Source organism: Patagioenas fasciata, chromosome 3 (assembly GCF_037038585.1).
Source record: "Patagioenas fasciata isolate bPatFas1 chromosome 3, bPatFas1.hap1, whole genome shotgun sequence".
In the NCBI taxonomy this organism is placed as follows: domain Eukaryota; kingdom Metazoa; phylum Chordata; class Aves; order Columbiformes; family Columbidae; genus Patagioenas; species Patagioenas fasciata.
Genome location: NC_092522.1, coordinates 114,526,552 through 114,547,630, shown reverse-complemented (window position 1 = coordinate 114,547,630; position 21,079 = coordinate 114,526,552). Strand labels below are relative to the sequence as shown.

At 43.9% G+C, this 21,079-nt stretch overlaps 1 protein-coding gene across 1 annotated transcript; it reads left to right on the top strand.

The window, feature by feature from the left end:
* Positions 1 to 456: 456 nt before the first annotated feature.
* On the top strand, positions 457 to 8,750 carry OSR1 (odd-skipped related transcription factor 1). Its single transcript, XM_065834612.2, has 3 exons — positions 457 to 813; positions 6,237 to 6,929; positions 7,491 to 8,750. The coding sequence occupies exons 2-3, from the start codon at positions 6,283 to 6,285 to the stop codon at positions 7,624 to 7,626; spliced, it is 783 nt and encodes a 260-aa protein (XP_065690684.1). The 5' UTR covers positions 457 to 813; positions 6,237 to 6,282; the 3' UTR covers positions 7,627 to 8,750.
* The last annotated feature ends 12,329 nt before the right edge of the window (positions 8,751 to 21,079 follow it).

Here is a 21,079-nt window from a genome sequence, read left to right as displayed (position 1 = left end):
GGCAGGTCTCGCGGAGTCCTGTCCCTTGGCTCGGCGGGGAGGGGGCGCAGCGAGGCCGGCCGGGAGCGGTGCGGAGCGGCGGGTCGTGCCGGCGGAGGCAGCGCGTCCGCGCAGCGCCGCCGGGGGAGCGCGCTCCGCCACCGCAGCGCGGAGCTGCACGGCTCCCTCCACCTCGACGCTCCCGCCCCGGGAGGCCGCTCCGCCGCGGGGGGCCGCGGGTAGCGGGCCCCGGGGAGATATCCCGGGGGAGGCTGTGGGAGCCGGGCGGGGGGCGGGGGGTCGAGATCACACGTTTGCGGACGGCGAGCCCCGGGCTGCTGTGCTTGCAGGAGAAGAGGATTGAAAAGTTGGTTCTTCCCAGCCAGAAACTTTCTCTCTGCGTGCGCATGCCCGGAGTCTGGTGGGAGGTTGAGGGGGGAGCTGGGAGGGGGGGTTGAAATAAGGAGGAGGCTGGAGGGAAGGGATCGGTTCAGTCTGAGCTCGGCTGCTCCCGGGCGCGTTTGCACTGCGGAACACGCAGCCGGCGCCGGGAGCAGAAGGAGGGAGAGCACCTCCGTCCCCATCAGCCAGAGCACCTGGACACCTGGCCCCGCTGCTCGCTCGGATCTGCGTGGACCCGCTGGAGGAGCAGTGGGGTGGGGTGGGGAGAAAGCTGTGCCCCCCAGGGCCAGCAGAGACACTGACCTAGCCCAACCTCTCCTTTTTTTTTTTTTTTTTTCCTATTATTTTTTTTCAACTATTTTATTTTACCAGCTCAAATTTAGCCCAGGATCTTTTAACTGCAGCCAGCGGTGGAACACAGATCGGGATTAGGTAAATAAAAAGAACAACTCATTTTGTTTGGTTTTTGTTTTGCCAATCCTCGGGGGTTGGGGATATGGATCCAAATACCTCCTTTTCTCTCCTTCCTTTCTTTCTCCCCATCCCCTCTCACGATTCGCTGGATAGTGCAGAAGTGGGGGAACTGGGGTTCACATGAGGAAGACTGTTCGCCTTGGGGAGAGCAGAGGGCTGGGGGAAGCATTCACATGGGACTCGAATATTTTTATGTTATTTAGAGATTTGTATTCCTCTTTCAAAGTTGTTTGTCCTCCCTCGCGGAGGAGCTGTGTTTTTAACCCGAGCTAAAAATGACACATATGAGCTACAAACCTGAAGCCTGCATGTCCTTTATGGGCTTGAACGTTCAGCTTCTCTCTATACTTTCCTTTTCTTTCCTTTTCCTTCTGTCTTTATTTCTTGCTTGCTTTCTTCCTTTCTTTCCTTCCTATTCCATTTTTAGTGTTCTAGAGTCCGAGAAGCCTTCTCTGTTTCCTTCCAAGGCCATAGCAGAAATGAATCTGATGTTTATATTTGTCTGAAGGGATCAAAACAAGTTCAGTGTAGAGAGAGACTGAGCTTCTCTCGAGGCCGAGCATATAAAGTGTCAGTGCAAAGCCGAGGATTAGGGTATAGTTGTTATAGTTGGCTTTTGGGAGGGAAACTATTAACATTGAGCATTTTGGAGATTACCGTAGCGCCGAGGGAATTGTCCGATAAAACGCGACCAGGGGAGGAGGGTGAGAGCCGTGTCCCGGACAGGTGCACAGAGCATCCAGTTTAGTATGTCCGAAGACAACTGACAGCAAGGGCCAGCCCCTAAACCGGCGCTGAGCTCCGGGCCCGAGAGCGACCGCACCGCGCAGTTCCGCGGCGGGATCCCGGCTACAGGGTGGCCGGAGTCGGCGCCACCTCGGTCGGCCAGGCCTGGGGATGCGCCTCGGTACCCTGCGGGTCCCGCGGGGCTGTCACCGCAGAGGTTTTGTATCTCCCCCCCGCCGCGTTACTGTGCGTGCTGTGGTCGTGGGAAGCGCGGAGCAAAGAAACCCACCCTGACGCCGACAGAGGCGAAAGACGATTAGCTGTGCTGAGGGGAGGCACCGGGCGCTTCTCTAGGGAGACACCTAGAATGAATCTTGTGCTGGGGGGGGACTTCTGCACCCGAGGGGATTAAAAAATATACACACAAACCCCCCCCCAACCCGAAATCTTCTGGAGGGAGAGGATCGCGGAACCTGGTCCCTGTGGCCGCTCCGCCGGCACCGACCAGCGACCCGTGGGGCTGCGCTCCCATCCGTGGCCCTCGGAGCCACCGTCCCACCGGGATCCCGACCTGGTGATTTTTGGTGTTGTTGTTGCTTTGGATAAAGGCTGCTCCGGGCAGTGTTAGAGATCTCTAGTGCAGTCGGACCCCGGATATTATTTTTGCGACACTAAAATCCACCGCATTCATCCGCGTTCGCAATGGTGGTCTGGAGAAACTTGTCAACATTGATTTCGTGATAAAATGTGAATGATGATTTTATAAGGATTGAGCGGAGATATCCAAGGCACATGCTGACTGAGTACTTCCAGTCCTCATTAATGTTAGCGATTAACTCTTTCACGCTCAATTAGCCCCGAATAAACCTGCTTTAATAGATTCTGCACACTTCATTAATACTTTGAATAAATCTGTGCTGAACAATGCACTTTATTCCTCAAGAGTTCCACGCTCGAATAATGCGGAGCGAAAGGGCATTTTTTTTCCCTTTCCAGTTAGGTTCCCAAACACAGATAATTTGTAAGCTCTATTTCCTCGCTTAAACTGATAGGAAGGGAAAAACTCGTCTTCTCAAAGGGGACAAAATAAGTAGCCGACCTGGTGGCAAAATGCTACACACTGATGCGATGCAGCCGAAAGGACATGGCTACTAGACTTAAAAGGATTCAGGTAAAAGAGGTGGAACTTTTTTTGACAGATTAACCCGATTGCTGTAGTTTGAGGCTATCCCAAGAATGCAGCATTTTATGCCCTCTACTTTATCATGTTTGTAAAAATAAGCAACGTTCTCAGGGTAATTTACCTCCTTCATTCTCCCATGTGGAACTAATTAGCAAACCTCATTATTTATGAGTCAGGTATTTAATATAACAAATATCCCTTTCAAAGGACACATCGGAAATTGATAATTCAAGGTAGAAAGGAAAAATACCGACTAGCCACAAGATTACTTTAAAATCCACTTAATTTCGCCCTTTGTTATGCTACCAGCAAAAAGCCCGCTGGATTTTTTTATTCCTTTTTTTTTTTTTTTTTTTGCGTATAAGGGATGTAGAATGTAATCTGGAAGGTTAAGATTACAATGGTCTTAAAACAATGGCAACTGGACAATAGCATTACCGTATCTTTAAACAGGACAAAGGGTAAGAAAGCTGGAGACAGATGTAGTCTTTCAAGTTTATGATCCTATTTTGCAGGGTAAATTTATCTTGGCGTGAGTGGGTTTTGTTTCAGTCAGAACACAAGTGGTTTGTTCTTAATTACTCACCGAGCTAGTTTGTGTTAAAAAAAGAAAACCCGGCATAGCATTATTGTGATGGGGGAATTCAAGCAGGGAACTCACAGGATCTTCTTCTTTAGAAAGAAAAAATAATAAAAAAGCCTCGATAACGATCTGTTTACATGAGACAGAATTAAAGGTGGAGGTGACACCGAAATCAAAGAAACATTGATCTCCCTGAGCAAGCGGGAGAGCGGAGAGTTACCGCGCTGTGAAACACGTTCGCTTTGATGTCCCGGAGAGAGGGGACTTCTTTATGAAATACTCTGCTCTCCGTCTATATTTTTTACTATCCCGGTCGCACAGAGCAAAAGTGTAACTTACATTTCTGGAAAAGTGCCAAGAAACTTGTAGTAACTTGAACACTCTGCTCCCACCTCCCCTTTTCTTCTAATTTTTTTTCTTCCATCCTACTCTTCTCCCCCCCCCCCCCCATTATTATTATTAAAAAAAATTGAACTATTTTAGAAAAAAAAAAAAAAAACAAAACAAAAAACAAACAAACGCGGGCGCGATGGATGCGATTATGACCCGATTGTATTTCTCTTTGGTTTCTACCCCCTTTTCGTCTAGGAAATCGAAAGAGATTTTTTTCAATATTATCCAACAATAATTTACCCAGATTGGCATAGTAGATTTATACTTATGTATTCCATATTAAATATTTTCTAAGGATACGAAGAAAGAAAGATGAATAAGCCCAGTTTGCATTAACATGTTTCATGCTTGGGAGATCTAGGGCTGCCTAGACAGAAAAACAGACACGACGCCGTTGTGACAGAAACAGACATTTCAGGTGCCCGGACAAGAGCGTTTTCCGCGTACTTTGTTCTCGGGGCCATCGATTGGGGCATTCGTGCTGTGAAGTGGACACGCCTAGCGTATAGCAGCACTAACAAAACAAAAAAAAACCATTTTCTCAGTTGAAGAATAAAATAGTCTGATTGGTTCATTTGCCCTAAATAGTTATATTAAAAAAAAAAAAAAAGAGGGAGAGAAAAATAGATGAGAGGGAGGAGAAGGTAGTGTGTGCATTTTTCAATCAACCACTATTCAAATTGTATCCAATTAAAAAAAAAAAAAAAGCAAATGTCACAGTCTCTTATTCTTGGTCATGGCGATGGAATTCCTCTAAGATTTGAGTCTCTTCCTGCTGCTGATTTATGTAAAGTGATGTGAAAGGTGGACCCAGCATACAGAACTGCTCAGAGTAAGCTTCTCCCTCTCACACCCTCCCAGCCACATCTCCCCAGTCCAAGAAACAGCCCACACATAAATCAGATTTGTTTCCCTGGTCTTTAGACCTCTTTCGCCACCAGTTCCCCCCCTCCCAGTTCTCCTGCCCAGAGGGACAGTTATTGCTCTGCAGCATTTCCCTGCCTCTTCTTCTCCAAAGGGGCTTTACTCTTCACAGAGAGATCAACACCCTCCAGGCTGAGTGCTGCAAGGATCCTGCTGGGACCCTGTGGGGATCTTGTGTGGATCCTACAGTAACTCAGCAGGAACGCTATAGGGGATCTTCTAGGGACCTGTGTGGATCCTGCAGGAACCCTGCAGCAAACCTGTGGGGCTTTTATGAGCCTGCTGCAGGGAGTCTACGGGGACCTGATGGGGATCTTGCTGGAAAACAGCCCCATTGAGGGCAAATCCTGGAGTTCACTGGTGGAAAAACGAGTGTAAGCTGTGGGCTGCAGAATAAGGTCCCTGGGCTGCAGGGATGAGTTGCCTCCAAAAATCATGGGTGCTATCTTGGACCCACAAAGAGGGGAAACTGCGTGCCAATCATCAGCCCTTGAGAGGCATCTCCTGCCAAATGGTTGGCAGGAGCTGGGGCTGAATTTGCAGGTAGATGCGCATCGATGCTGCTGCCCAGTAGCATTTACCCCTCCACATTGTGGGGATGCAATGGGCAGGGATCTGGCCCAGAGAGAATCTGAGGGCTTAGTGAGACCGTGAAACACAAAGCAAAGTGATGACACACAGCTCAGGGAAACGCTGCAGCCCTGCGGCCCTACAGCTTGTGGGTTGGGTGTCCTCATGGGAAGGGTCCCTCCAGTCCTTGTCTTTTTGCCTTTTGAAGGGTTCTAATGAAGTGATTGCCTAGATTAGGATGTGGGCTTAAAGTCAGGCTCTTCCCCCTGGGGAGAACAAATGGCACTTCAGATTTGTCACCCGAACTCAGCATTTTCCTATTTCTTTTGCACTACATAAGAGAGAGGTCTGTTGCCTGTTTTCTTTTTTTTTTTTTTTTTTTTTTTTTGTCCCCAAAAATTCTCTGGGGTTTTCTCTTTTTTGAATGAAAGACAATGTGCAGTTCTGAGCACCCAACTGCCTCCATTAACCCAAAGACAGAGGTTCAGCTGTGGCCAGGCTGTGGAGAGGTGAGCGACCCAGAAGCAGTGAGCTCTCTACACCCCCTCTCTGCGTCACCTCAAGGGTCAGGGCTAAAGGTGTTTTTTGCAGATAGGCATAGTGGTCAGTACGCCATCATTTTCTAAAGGCTGAGGGTGCCCATTATGTGATTTTTAAATTACGTGGAAGAAACTGAAGCTTTGTGGGTCAAACCAGCATCTCTTCACTGTTTCTGTGCAGAGGATCATTGGAGGTCTACCTAGCACAAAGATGCTGTTGGAGGGTGAATAATTGTGGATGGGGCACAACTTCTATGTATGAGTAATGAGGAGAGGGAGAGTCTGGAGACCTGAGGGGATACACTTTCAGCCAAGAGTTGGTCAGGTCTCACAAAGTCCAAGGCAGCCTCCTCCAGTGACTTTGGAGAAGGATATTAATGGAGGGTGAAGTGAGAAATTCCATCTGCTTTTATCTTCATGTAAATCCACCTCTCTCTCTTCCCCCTTTGTCTTTGTTTTACAGATCTTTAACACCCCTGCTTCCAAGATCCTCCTCCTGAGTGGCCACCATGGGAAGTAAGACCCTGCCAGCCCCAGTACCAATTCATCCTTCCCTCCAGCTCACCAACTACTCCTTCCTGCAAGCGTTCAATGGGCTGCCTGCTGTGCCCTCTGACCACCTATCCAACCTCTATGGCTTCAGCGCCCTGCATGCCGTACACCTGCACCAGTGGACTTTGGGGTACCCAGCCATGCATCTGCCCCGCTCCTCCTTCTCCAAAGTGCCAAGTATGTCGAGCCTGATGGACGCACGGTTCCAGCTGCCAACCTTCCCACTCTTCCCACATGTCATCCAGCCCAAGCAAGAGGCCACCAGTGTGACCCTCAAAGCTAAACCCCGCTTCGACTTTGCCAACTTAGCAGTGGCTGCCACACAAGAGGACCATTCTAAACTGGGACAGGCAGACAGTCAGGGCTCCCCACCAGGGCTTGGGTCTTTGCTTGAGGTGACTAAACTCTCTCCAGAGAAGAAGCCCACACGGGGAAGGTTACCGTCCAAAACCAAGAAGGAGTTCGTGTGTAAATTCTGTGGCAGGCACTTCACCAAGTCCTACAACCTTTTGATCCATGAAAGAACCCACACCGATGAACGGCCCTACACATGTGACATTTGCCACAAGGCCTTCAGAAGACAGGATCACCTGAGGGATCACAGGTAAGGGTTCTTCTTCTCCTTTCCTTTTTTCCTTGTGTATCTGTACTCTCCTGATTACCCACCTACACTCATGTAGGTGCTTGTAAGAAGTCATGAACCTGGCCAGTCAGCAGTGCTTGCTTTAGGGTTTCCTCTGTCCGCTGCTGGCAGAGGAGCCCACATAACTCACTTTGAAAGACAAGCCTGTTGTACTCACCTTACAAAAATTACTTGCACGGCCCTCTTTTCAGCTTCCACCAGCATTTTCACCCTCCATTTGCGTTGTCTTTTCTCCTTTGCCTTAGTGATCATTCAGAAGTGTCATGAAGACACACAGCCAGGTGACCCCAAAGTGAGAGAGAAGCTCTTTATGCCTAAGAAAGGCAGCCTTGTAAGCTGCCAACATCCCCATCTCTTCTTGCACACACACACATACACATGCGTGCGATTACCCGAGCGCCGCACTCCAGCACTCTCTGTCTCAGCAATAGGTGTAAAAAGCTAGTGTGTTCTCCATCAGGTAGATCACTGCTGAATTCAGGCCGGTTGTTTCTGACATCTTGATTGTTTTTCTCTCCTTAGATATATCCATTCTAAAGAAAAGCCTTTTAAGTGTCAAGAATGTGGGAAAGGATTTTGCCAGTCCAGAACGCTAGCTGTCCACAAGACACTGCACACGCAAGTAAAGGAACTGAAACCTGCCAAACTTAAGTGCTGAATCTCCAGCTTCTATAAACTTTTCCTCTCCTTCAGACTTTACACCAAAACCAGAGCAGAAACAAAACTTTCAGGATGGGAGCACTGAACTTTGTGTTTTGTTTTTGTTTGTACTTTAAAAAGAGGAAAATCTGCACCTCCTTCCCCCACCCAAGCGACTAACTTCCCAACATGTGGGTGAATATATTATTTTGCGTTTAAAATATACATGAGTGATGCAGAGAGTGCTAACTGACTTGTGTGGCTTTGATAAACTTTATGCCAAAAGGTGGTGCTCACGTGTTGGACAGCAATCTCTTTAAAACCAAACAAAAACCCACAAGTGCCGCCCCCCCAATCCCAAGGAAAAAAAAAAAAAAAAAGAAAAAAAAAGAATTGTAGCTTCCGAAAGTATTACTTTTTTTTTTTTTTTTTTTTTTTTTTTTAGACCCAACCTCTTATTTTATACTATTTTTCTGATTGTATAAAGCTTCTTATTTTTACACTTCAGGAAATACAGAGAATTCCGGAAGACGTTTAAGAACTGAAACGGTGGTTTCTCATCACAGAACCATTAGGACAAGGTGAAGGTCAACTTACAAATCTCATTTGCTAGTTTAACTTCTTAAAAGAAGAAGAAAATTAATGTTTGAAAATGACCTCAATCTCTCAAGTGAGGAGTCCTATCACATGCTAGAAAATGTATCCAGATCTCAGACCTGCGGGTGCCCAGTGTTTGCGACAGATCAGTGTTCATGGGACATGGAGATCTCTTTCTTTGCCTTGTGGTCTAGTGCGCTGTGAGGAGGTTTGTTACTTGTGGACTTTAAAAAAACCCAGAGGAAAGAAAGATGGCAATATGTCAAACTGACGGTATGCACAACGTGGTTTTAGAGGTACTTTAAAGTCTTCGTGCGTCCTAATGAGAGAGAACAAATCTCGACCTGAGAGCGTATTTTTTTAAATGCTGGCTTTCTGAACAGTGTATTCAAATTAAGAGACATTCCAATAAGTTTTGTTTATCAAAAAAAAAAAAAAAAGTTGTATGGCTGTTTGGCACTTTATGCTGATTATTGGTAATTGACATTTATCACTGGATTGTGTGTGTTTTTTAAGTATTAAAATAAATCGTTATTTTACAGGCAAGTCTGCATGGATTACATATGTATTCATTTGGTTTCTGGTCTCCTACCTTGCAAATCCTGGCCGTCAATATTCAGAACATTTTTTTTTTTTTTAAATATATTTTAAATTATCTAGGTATTTCCTCCGTGCTTATTTCTACCAGCTCTGGAAAATCTGGTTCTTTCCCCCTCCTCATTTTTTTATTTTATTTTTTTTTTTTTTTTCCTTAAGGCTAGCAAAAGTAAACAGATCTGCAGGGACTCAAATAATTTTGCTGCTCGTGTGGAAGAAAAAAAACATCTTGAGTAACTAAATCTTGGGTATTAGCTGATAAGATTAGGTGTCAGAAGTGTTATAAAGCAAATCAGATGAATAATGGGCAAACTGTTGCTGCTTTCACAGCCTGAAGGCAGAGCTGCCTTCCCACACTCGTCCCTTCGCTTGTCAGGAACGGGCGTTTTTCAGTCGCATCTTCGGCCGGTTCAGCGCTGATTGGGGCAGCCTTTGATTCCCAGCAGCTGTCTTAGATCAGAGATGTTTATTCCACTGCGAAACCGCTTTGGATTGAGACGGGGGAGAGAGCTCAGGGCTGGGGGAATCCTCCTGAGCCTTTGAAGCGCTTCTTGCCGTTCTTTCTCGTCCCCTGGGCAAACCTTAAACCCTCTTCCCGCCCCCGATTCGTAACAAGCCAGTGCCACCCACGGTAAGAAAAGCAAATTAGCGCGGAGACACGGCCGAAGGGACACGGGACCGACCCCGGCGGCTCTTGCTCTGCCCAGGCGCGGATGCTCTCACGCCGTAAACTGCTCGGTCCAAAGCGGTTCCTTTCCCCGCTTCCCCGCTCCGCTTTTAGAAAATATTTCTTTATTTGGTCAAGGAATCCTATCAACGACAGGGGAAAAAGTTGCGGTTGTAACTCATTTAATGGAAGGGGGAGAAACCTCTCTCCCCCTCTTTATTATTGGACACTGATTCGAGAGCACCGTAACTAATTCAAACGCACTTGCTGTACGGGCTGTAGAATCCACCTTCAGCAGGGGAAGGCCCTTGGGAAGCGCAGGGTGCCGAGATGACGCCTCCGCCTGCATCCAGCTCCGGAGGCTGTGAGAACGGGCAGATCTTGAAGCCGACTTGCTTTAGCTTTGCTTTCCACTCCGCGTAAAGGCTTTTGGTTCTGTCTTAAAAGGCATCTGAAAACCACCCACTCGGAACAAGCGCGGACTGCGGGGGTGAAATGACCTCAGCCTGCAGAAGCCTGGGCTGGCTCTCCGCGCCTCGACACCGTGTAGCCGCCACCGCGGGATGAGCGCGGAACCCTGCGCGGTGCTCCTCTCCGCCGGACGCCTTTTGCGCGGAAGCCGGCAGGAGCAAAGGGAAATCCCTTTGCTGCGTTGGCTTCGCGTTGCCGAGCCGGATCGGGCTGCGTTTTCTCGGCAGCGTCTCTCGGGGGCAATTTGCGCTTCCTCTGAAGGTTCCCCCCCCCCCGCCTCCCGCTCTTCTGTTGGGGCTTAGCTGCATCGCCTTGCGCAAGCCCAGCGGCAGCGGCCGCCTCACCCCGCGCGGGTCGCTGCCTGCGGAGCTCTCCTTGGAAAACGCCACCCGCCCCCGCCAGCGCGCCGGGCGGTCCCCGGCTGCCGCCAGCGTGCGCCGCTGCCGGGACCGGGACACCGCGTTCCGCGCCTCTCCGAGAAGGGACCTGCAGCCCCGGGGACTGCCAAGGCGTTAATTGCCAGCCTAAGGGCTGGGTAGTTCATTTCCACCCTCCCCGCACTTTTGCTGAAGGGAAATTCAGAGAGAAAATCCCCGATGAACTTCCCCGTCCCTATTGGGTCATTCGTGGCAGGGAGCAAAGGAGCAGGGGTGCTCCAGGGGCCCCGCCGTGGAGGGAGAAAGTGAAGGGCCCGGTCACTCGGAGTCAGTTGTTTTTTCGGGGGTCGTGGCTATGAGGCAGAAATTCGAGTAGAGTCCAAAGGGAGGGAGGAAAGGATGCAGGGAGGGTCACTCCACCGAGGCTTTCCCACGGTCGCTCCACCATCTCCTTAACACCGGGATACCGAAACACCCGTGGCGAGGTAAGAAACCGTGTCGGTTACTGGTTCCTGGGAACCATTATAACTGCGGGGTCGTGAAGGTGGAGAAGCCGCTCCTCCCAGCTGGGCATGAGAAGCATTTCATTTGTACGGCTGAAGCCTGGTGATCTGCCTGCCAAGAACTTCCCTGGACATACATTTTTATGTGCAATAAAAAAAAAAAAAAATCCTCAGAATTAACATAATCAGAATTACAGATGTATTAAAGCTACGTGGTTATACCGAGCACAGGATGCACACGCAGCTTCTTAATGTCATTTGTGCTTTACGTATACGTGTGTGTAATTCCTCTTCCCTGAAGGCCACTTTCAACCTTGTGAAACAAAGGCTGTCTCCCTGGTCATGTTCTCAGCTGCACTGGTGAACAGTTTGCCTGTTCCCTCCAGTGTTTTGAATTTTGAGAGGCAATATCTGTTCAGTGATTCCAAGGAAAGTAGAGAAGAGACGAAATCATGACAGTTAGAAGAGATAAGTTGTAGTAACCCTGAAAATAAATGAAAGGAATTAGACGGGAAATGTGCCTTTTGAATCAGGATCACAAATAATTTAAATGATTAATTACCTCCCCCTTCTTTCTTTCTTTTTCTTTTCTCTCTTTGCATGTGTTTTAATCTGACAGTCATGCAGTGAATAAAACTCACTTAGGCCAACGTCTGCCAATCGAGAACTGATTCTGTTTTCACAGTTGTTTTAAATTTTGCATTTTCATCATAAAAACATCACTGAATGGGAGTTTGCAAGAACAAAAAGCAGGGCACCTGACTCTAGTTGTCTTTTTCTGCAGGATTTACGAGGGAAACACAGATTTTTAATTTTATTTTTTTTAAATTTATTTTTTATCATTTCCAGTTACAGGAGAAAATGTAAAGATATCTTGGCACATCTCTCTCTCTTTTTCCCCCCTTTGCATTCCAGTCATTCTTTTTCTGCCCATAAACTGTTACTACTCTGCAAGATCTTGATTCTGTGCAGCCTACTCAGCCTGTTTTTTTGTTGGATGCGGGAAAAAATCCTGTCAGATGGGGTCTTTGGTGTACATTCATGAAACTGAGCAAAAGCCTCTCTCAGAATGTGCACTGGAACAGCAAATAGTTACTTTTCAGCTGTGGTTTACATGCGCCTCTGAAAAAGGGACCACAAATCATTGGGTTTTTAAAGGTTCCACATGAGTTGTATATTAATCCCAGTTTCCCTAGGGATGGATTAATCCCAGCTTCCCAGTTGTGTGGCTACAGATGATGTTGATGGGGTTGGGGGCAGGGGAAAAGGAAGATGGGGAAAGGAGAGGGAAATTAAAAAGATATATCACAGGAATACATGGCCTAAGTGGTGAGGAGCCATAAGTATTTAAGTTTCAATACTTCTACCTCTGTCACCACATGTGAGCTGAAGCAAAACACTTCAGCTCCCTGTTTTGGCTCCTTCATCTGTAAATTGGAAGTAATGATGCTGCTTTTGGTCCCAAGAGGCCCAGTACACTTGTGTAGAAACTCCTGCTCAGGTCTCAGCAGTGAAAGGAGATATTCTGATTTGTTCCTGAGTAGCTGAAAGCAGTTGCTGATCTGGGAGATCTAATGCAGTGTGCAAGATAAATTTATATTAATGCGTAATTCTTTTTTCAGCCCTGGCTGCTTTGTTGAGAGATGGAGTTCTAGAGCCCAGCATGCTTTTCTTCTCTACATTCCTATTCAATGACTAAACAGGAGGAATGCCATGGGCCAAGTTCATCCCTGGTGGGACTCCAATGACATCAGTCATCTTTATAGGAGTTTTTTTGAATGAAGTCAATTGGGTTTTACAAGGATTGAGTTTGGCCACATGAATATTTAACCACTCAGAGAGCCGCAGCAGTGAAGGAAGCTTTCCTTGTCTTAGAAAGTATCACTTCTGAGTCTGGGAGACACTGACCTGTTTTATACAGTCAGATTTACCTTATGTAAACTCAAGGAGCAGCTGAAGTGTGCTCAGCATCCAGCAGAACCTAAAAATAATAATAATTAAAAGCAAATAAACCCACAATGCAGCTGCCTCGAAATGTTTCCAGTGTTGTGTGAAATTCTGCATTTATCCATACAGCTCAGTGCAGCATCGTGCCACGGATACCCAGCAGACATGTTTCCATGACCCGGGACAGTACCTGGCAGCAATGCTTGCATGAGACCTGCAAGCAGAAGGGTGGCTTCAGCAGGGTGTTGTGTCAGAGATGTTTGGCTCTGTCGTTTATTAGGTTGAACTGTTCCAGAATACCTGTCAGGCTCGCATGGCTCTGCCACTTCTAGCCCACATCTCCCTTTAGTCTGCTCTCTGGGACTGTAGCTCTGCTGCTAGTTATACCTGATGAGAACATGGTATATGACTAAAAAGGGGTATCTCTTCTCCACCTGTGCTTTAGCTGCTGGCAGTGACTCACCCAGCACCTTATGTTTGTGCTTTAGTGGAGTCTGATATTGCACCAGACATATAAATATGTTTTTTTCTAGTATTGTAGTTCCTGACACAGTAGCTATTGAAAAATAGAACAAATCAACAATTTGATCAGGAGCAATGATTATTAAAAGTTTATCTACAGAGCTTGTCACTACTAATCAGCTAAATTATTTGCAAGGTCTATTGATTCTGTATCCTTATTGTATCTTCTAAGGAACAAACCAACTTGAACAGAGAGAGAACTGTGTTGCTAGATTTGAGTAGCAGAATTTGTGCTCTGGTCATACGAGACAAATCAACTATTTTCCAAGGGATGAATGTAATTTCTCTTTTCCTGATTTCTAACTTGCCTTCTGTCTTGACTAGATCTTTGGTGATGGAATTTGTATTTGATTTTCAATATTTTTTACATTGTATGTGTGGAATAATGAAATCTGAGTTTATGGGCTTGTTCATCTCTTTTACAGCAATTTGACTTGGCTGAATCAAGTGGAGCTATTCTATTTTTACAACAGAAGTTGTGAGAAGAGAATTATACCTACTGATGGTTTTGCTGCAGCCACAAAATCCACATTGCTGAGACGCACTATCACTTTTTGTCTATATTTAATTTTCCTAAGTTTTATTTTACCACTTTGTCTTCTGTTCTTATTTTCCTGTATTTCATACTAGGGTAAATTGCAGAAAAAAAGAAAAATAAAAAAAAGAAATTGTTACTGGCTTTTCAACACATATATCAGCTTGTACCAGAGACCCAATACCTGGTTTTATTCCTTTTTTTTCTTCTTCAATCCTTATTCCTCAGACATTTTTTGCACCCCATATATGTTAATGCTTCTTCCTTTCCGCCTTTTTGCTTCCTCAATGTTGCTAGAGTTCTTGCCCTGCCTCTCTCATTTCTCAATTTGTATTTCTGACTCTTATTCAGCTCCATTTTAGTTTACCTACACATTGCCACAACCGTAACTTTATTTGTCACATCACTGGACCTGTTAACTATTTCAATCTGGCTTTTTTTTTGACTACTCTTTGGTTTTCTGCATCAGGTCCAAGTTAGTGTCTTCCAGAATGAAACTTGTCACAAATCTGGCTTTCTTTGAGTTTCTGAATTTATTAATTGCTTCATCCTCTTGCTTCCTTCACTTGTTTCAAACAACTATATAACTACCACCCTTTTCTCATCGTGACATCTCTTCTCTTTCTAACCTTTTGGCTTCTAACTGAGGCTGCTCAAATCACATGTTATGGGTGAATGATTAAGCTATTTAACAACTTTTTTTTTTTCCATTGAAAGTTTGTTCAGACAGAGCATGGCTTTCTTCCAAATGCATGTGAAGATATTTCAGTTTATATAGGTCTTGTAAATTCCTTTGAGGCTGTTCCTTTATCTATTCCCCTCACCAGGAGTTCAGCACCGGGCTGCAGAAAAGTGTCAGGTACATTTTCAGAAAACAGCAGAGAAAACATCTTAATAAGGAAATATTAAACTTGGTAAAAGCAGATCTCACCTAAAGTTGTATTAGGTAGGACGGGTCTGTGTGCTAAATGCTATCCTTAGGGAATAACTACATACTGATGAGTGTGTTCATAATCCTGCTGACCTCCCTCACCTACCGTAGCCAGTGAAGCTGGTCAGACACACGTCCAGATGAAGAACGATATTGCACATCAGAGAATGAGGCAGGACACCAGTGATACACAACTATACAGGGCCATGGGACTCTCCCTCTGTTCCGGAAAATTATGTTTCAGGCTCTTCCATCCCTTATTAGTTGAACTCTCAAACCTCACAGATAACAACCCCCTGTGTTTCTTTCCAAAGTTACATCAGCTGCTGAGGCCACTTCAGTGCTCCAGGCACCGGCACCTCTGTCCTGTAAGTTTCTCTTCTCTGCTGGTTGTCTTTACTGTGTGCAGAGACCACCTGCAGCCTCACGCTGGTGACTCTTCCAGTCTGACGCTCACCTGGTCTCACTGGGATGTGTTCACGGGTTAATGTGGCTGGCTGTACAGTCATGAGGCCTTAAGGATGTTTTCTTTCATGTGAGGTGAATTTCATTTTAACTGAGCGTGGTGACAGGACAGATAATTGCACACTCTTGTTTTTGTTTCAAAATTGTTTTATCTGAACTTTACCGAAATTCCTTATTACACCCAATATTATTTTTTTTTCCACTTCAGATGGTAAATTTTGTATTATGAGTAAAACTATATTGGTTGTGAGTTTGCAGGTTCCTCTTCCTAACTATTTATTTCCAAAAATGAAAATTGGTTTATATAAGCATTCTGAAAAAGGATATAAAAAAATAACATCATCTGTGGCAGAAGGAAAAATCACAGATCTTCAAGAATGTGCCACTTTCCACCACTTCCCTTTGAACTGTCAGTCAATTTGTTCGGTGCCTATTGTGTACTTCTTTTTGTCTTCTTCCTTAGAATGCAGTTCTCTTGGAAAACGACTTCTCCAGCACTTTACAAACAGCTCTGGCTTTCACCACCCATAAAGCACGTTGCTGGATGTCTACTGAACATCCAGTGAGTTGCTGGATACTGTTGGTATGCCAAATTAAGACTGTGTGGTGAAGGTTGCCCTGCATAGTTCCGAGCACAGTGTTGGCTGCTGGTCTTAGCAACCAATAAATAATTAAGAAGCTGGATATTTGATGATTCTTAAAGAAGAATGACTCAGCTAGCCCTCTACTGTTGATTTCTTCATTAACACAGGCACAGATCCAGGCCAATAATTGGTTTTCCCTTTTACTTTTATTTGGTGACCACTTGGATATGGCTCAGGAAACAGTTAGTGTTTCTCCAGCAGTTGGGAAATGTTTACTTCCAGCTGTTTATTTCCCTCAGTGGATTAATAAGCTCATTTCAAAGTGCTGGAAAAAGGAAAACTAGGTTTTCAAAATGGGGAAGGAAGAACATTTGTAGTGACACAGTGTTTTCATCAAACTCCCTCTTTCCTTCACTGCAAAGGAAAGGTTTAAATGGATAGCTCTGAGTTTCCTGAAATTTCCAATGTACCTAATCAAATACATAAACTATGTAAAACATAGTGAAAACAATTGCATCTGTTGGGGAAAATGGAAGAGGAAAGCAGATGGATTTGTTAATATCCCCGAATGCGACCTTTCCACTGAACTGCTATCAGCCTGATTATTGTGTTATGGAAACAAAAATAACTTTCTGAGAAGATTTCACTCACTATAAAAGAAAAGACTTTTCAGTCGTAGGTGGATGGCACATACCACGCTGTTCTCATGGGATGCAGTGGGTAGGTTCCCTTCAGCAGAAGAGGGAACATGGGTAAAGGTGATCATAAGAAAAAAGCTCTCATTACTTCTGTCAGTCCTGTGAAAGCAATGAGAGGCACCAGAAGGACCTGAACTGTGAATGAGAGAACAAGACCATCTGCTAGACATGCTAGTTTGCACGTAGTGCCATGGCCAAGCAATGGAGACGATATACTGGATACAACTCTGTCCAGCAGTGGCCTGTTTCTCTGACTCATTCCTGCCACTGTGGAGAATATGTAAGATGTAAGATCAAGAGAGGTTTGGTTAAATCTTGAGGTGTGAATAAAGATTTTAAAGTCGGAACTCCAAAGCCAAACATCTAAACATGTAAGCACCAAACTCATGATATCCCAATTTTCAGAGATACAGAGTGCCAGAAAGTCCCAAATGAAGTATTTGTTGGCTGCAAGTTCTTAGCACTTATAACATTGATTTTGGCTCTTAAATTCAAGATTGCTAGTTGACTTCGGTAGAGCTACCCAGTTTATAAATCACACCTTGCCTTTGGCCCACTGTTCGTAGATCTCCAGATGGAGAAGAGTGATACCCAAAGGTGGATTTGGCAATTCTAATATGCCTTAGGTTAAACATCTGTAGGGAACATGTGTCTGATTTCCTTACGACTTCATTGTTTCAGTGGATGGTATATTCAGTGCAATGTTATATCTGCTACTGAAATAACTGAATGCAAATACCAGGAACCTCTGGGAAATTTTAGTTAATAGGAATATAATCTAAACCAAATTCACCTAGTTATACAGCCAGAAGAAAATAAATGAAAATAAATGGAGTTACTGATCCAACCAAGTAGGTACAGAGATGAAACCCCTGTAGGATTTTCCTTTTAGTTTCTCCAGCTTCCATTAATTTAATGAGTAAACTAGGTCAGCAGCACAGTTTTGTTATGAACGAAAGAATGCCATGGATTCACTAATGTTAGAGTGTCCAGACATTCAGCACCATTCACTGCTGAGGGAGCTGTGTCACAGTAACTCTATATTTGGCTCTAATCCTAATTCAGATATTCAGGCCTGTGAGTCAATGTAACACAACCGCTGTAATGAAAACCTAACTATAGAGAAAGAAAGCTGCAGTATCACAAAACATCACTTAGACCCAGTTTCAAGTGTGGGTAAGAGAAATTGTGTAAACTGCATTTTAAGTTCCCATATTTGGACTTTAAGATGATAAAAAGAAGGGGGCGGAGGGTTAGACTGAGATGTGCAAAGTTTCATATCTCACTGCCATTGCAACACTGATGTATTCACTTGTACTCTCCAACAACATCACCAATAACGAAACTAGTTGCAGAACTCAAAGAAAGATCACAGGTGCTCTTTTTTCCATGTGCTGTCTCTAGCTTTGAGGAAGGAAAGTTTATTCACTGTCGGTTTAAACTGGTTGCTGAAAATCTCAGTGGATCACAAACTGATAGCAGCGCTTCATATAAATAGTGTTTTATTTCTCACGTGGTGAGTGGTGATCTTCATGGGAGGTTTCCCCTCCTCCCCCCCACCCCTTTTATTTTTTTTGCCTTCCTATAGGTATACAAAGGAGTTTTAAATCATCCTGAATTTATAACCTGTCTCTTTGTACTTTTGATTAAGAAAAAATATTGCACACTGAAAGGTGATTAAGACATACTTAGTCTGGTTTTGGTTTATGTTGCTGCTGTCAGGAGCAAGAGCTACCAAGTTCTGTTGAGAATATGTGCCATCCTTGAATTCATCATTACTGAGGACAGTAATTCCTGCCTGAATATGCACATGTAAAGAAGCATATGTATTTGCCTTGGCTGCATTGGTGAACCATTTTGTGACCTGGGGGAACTCCTGCTCTAGATGGTAGACCTTTCGGTTTGTCTTAGCTATCTAAAGGATAGTTTCATCATTTTTTGAATCTTTGCAAAGACTAATCCCTCAAAATACTGACAAACTAACTAAGGGAAGTAATTTGAGATTTAACTTTTCCACCTTTTCTGCTGATGTGAAGAGTGATTTGCTAAAGGGGAATTTACTGTAAAATGAGAGTCACCTTTAAAAGAGGGAGCTGGTTCTACTGAAGACTTGCCTGACTATATAGTATAGGCCATCTCAGAATGCTTTGAATTGAGAACCCTTTCTTGTTTTGTCTTTAATCTCCTTATTGTGACAATAGTTCACAGTGACAACAGTCACATATCTGCCCACTTGAAGGCAGCGTTGTAGATACAGTGTCTTGAAGAAACACCAAAATCAACAACACGTGTGATCTAGTTACAAAATGAATCAAAATCCATTATTCAAACGGGCCACTATTTTCACTTATCACTGACGTTTCTATACCCATATCATATCAAGCCACACACTATTTGGCTTAGTGTTTACATCTGTAACTTAGATACACGAATCTAACGGAAGTTTGGCAAAAGTTGACAAAATAAAAATATATTCAGAATGTTTGTTTAAAACCTAATACAAAATTAGTCAAAGCATTAAACAAATTTTTGCTATATGAGAGTATTATAGTATTTACATTGTCCAGATGATTTTTGCTATGTAAATTGTTTATGGACAGCCAATATTTGTTTTTCAAGCTATTGCTGGTTGGACTGGCTGCCTGGCAGTATTCCTTTTTCCTGATTAGATATGTGAGTAGTACTTCCAATGAATATTTTTGCAATTCTAATTCCACAAATACATATCCATGCTTAAAATCTGGTGTCTGAATACTTTGTGCCAGCAAACTTCATGGAAAATGTGGTTTGAAGATATTAATTAATGAAAAAAAAGCAAAAGGATATTTCTGTTCAAAATAAGTTGCACTATTTTCCCCAGACAGACACACAGACACCCGTTCTCTGGTGGCAGACAATGCAGCTACTTATAAAGAAATAAATATACATAAATAAAACAATTGAATTTTAATTCCTTCTTGCAAACTGTGTGTGGGTGGCAGTTCATTCTCTTCTCTTATTCCAACTGGGTCAGATTCAAGTTGGACTTGAACATAGTTTGCATCTTGCCCTTTTTCTTGTGAAACTTGGGAACTTGTGGAAAGGAGTCTTTCGGCAGGAGGAAATGTAGTGTTTAGAGTGTGCAGCAATGGTGAAGCTTAGATTATTGTATTCATATGGTGGCTAGATGGTGCTTGGTTGCTCCTCTCATGTCAGCAAATCAGAAGACAGATGTCTCATTTTTTTTCTTTATTTGCAGACACAGAGCAATGAGTGGCTTGCAAGGGTCAAATAAATATCCATGTATTCAGAAGCAAAAATCATGATCCCGCTGAAGGGTTTACCGTCAAGTCTGAATGCTTCAGAATTTGTTTTTGAGACAATGTCTACACCCAGGCTTTTGTTGAAAAAAACTGCTTCCAAAATAAGGGATAAAATGCTTTATTATTGATGAAATTCTCCATATGAGTTTTTTATGTTTTTATGTATATATATATATATTTTAAAAGGTTATCTATATTATATGCAAATATGAATTGTTCTGCTTTATTTTTGATTGGTATTCTGTAACCAAGTAGACTGGCTGGAGTATGAGTTACACGTTCCACATACGAATTTCTTTTTTTTCCCTATAGCAAAGGTTAAACTATAAGTTTGAGCTCCAGAGAACCTAGCTTCTATGTCTTGGATTGGCCAGGACCACAGGTACCACATATGACTTAAAGGAAATGTCTGAATTGCTAAACTGATAATCTGTTAACATTTTGATAATGTGCTTCTGAAGCTACCTCTGTACCAGTGTGTGAAGTGGGTCAGGTTCTGCTCTCTGAGTGTGAGACCAACTAGAACTTACAAATATTCAGTTAAAATGAACAATTAAAGTTTATGTTTGTACACTAAAAGTGTCTAATCTCATATGCTGTTAAAAAACCCAACAGCACTAGGGATGCAAACTTTTGTGATGTCTGTAGGACACTGCTTAAAATTGGGAAGTATGGGTGTTATATCATGAATATATTCCTCAGAAAGATAATAATTCTGACTTTTGCAGCCTCCTGCTAAAAGGAAGCCTAATGGAAGTTTCTTTTGAAATCTCACCTGTGATGGTCTGGTGTGGTTATGCAGCTACACCAATGTTGTATGCTGGAGTGGAGGCTTCCAGAAGTGATAGGCTAGAGGGAAACAGGGAAAGTCTTTTTAGAAGAGAGAACATAAACCAAAAAATCAATATGACACTTGCTCAAAGACCAAAGCACCCAGCAGTTACATAACCACAGATTATCTGGAAAAGGCTTTGTCTTGCTCTGGTAGGCAGAACTTTCTTCCACTGCTCCCAATATCTAGGAGAATAGGGTCAGAAAAAGATCACCTCTTCTCCTTCCCAGGTAAAGTGTCTGTCTGAAGCTGTCCTGCATGAAGCCATCTAAAGATTGACTTGAACTCTAATCTTAGCTACATTGCTCTTCTGTATTTTTCTCTACTGAGGAGCTAGGTAGCTGATGCCATTAATCTATTCACCTGAACACTTATTTGAGAGATTTCTTCTTTTTTTTTTTTCTTTTTTTTTTTTTTTCTCCTCAGAACTGTGGTCATAGGACT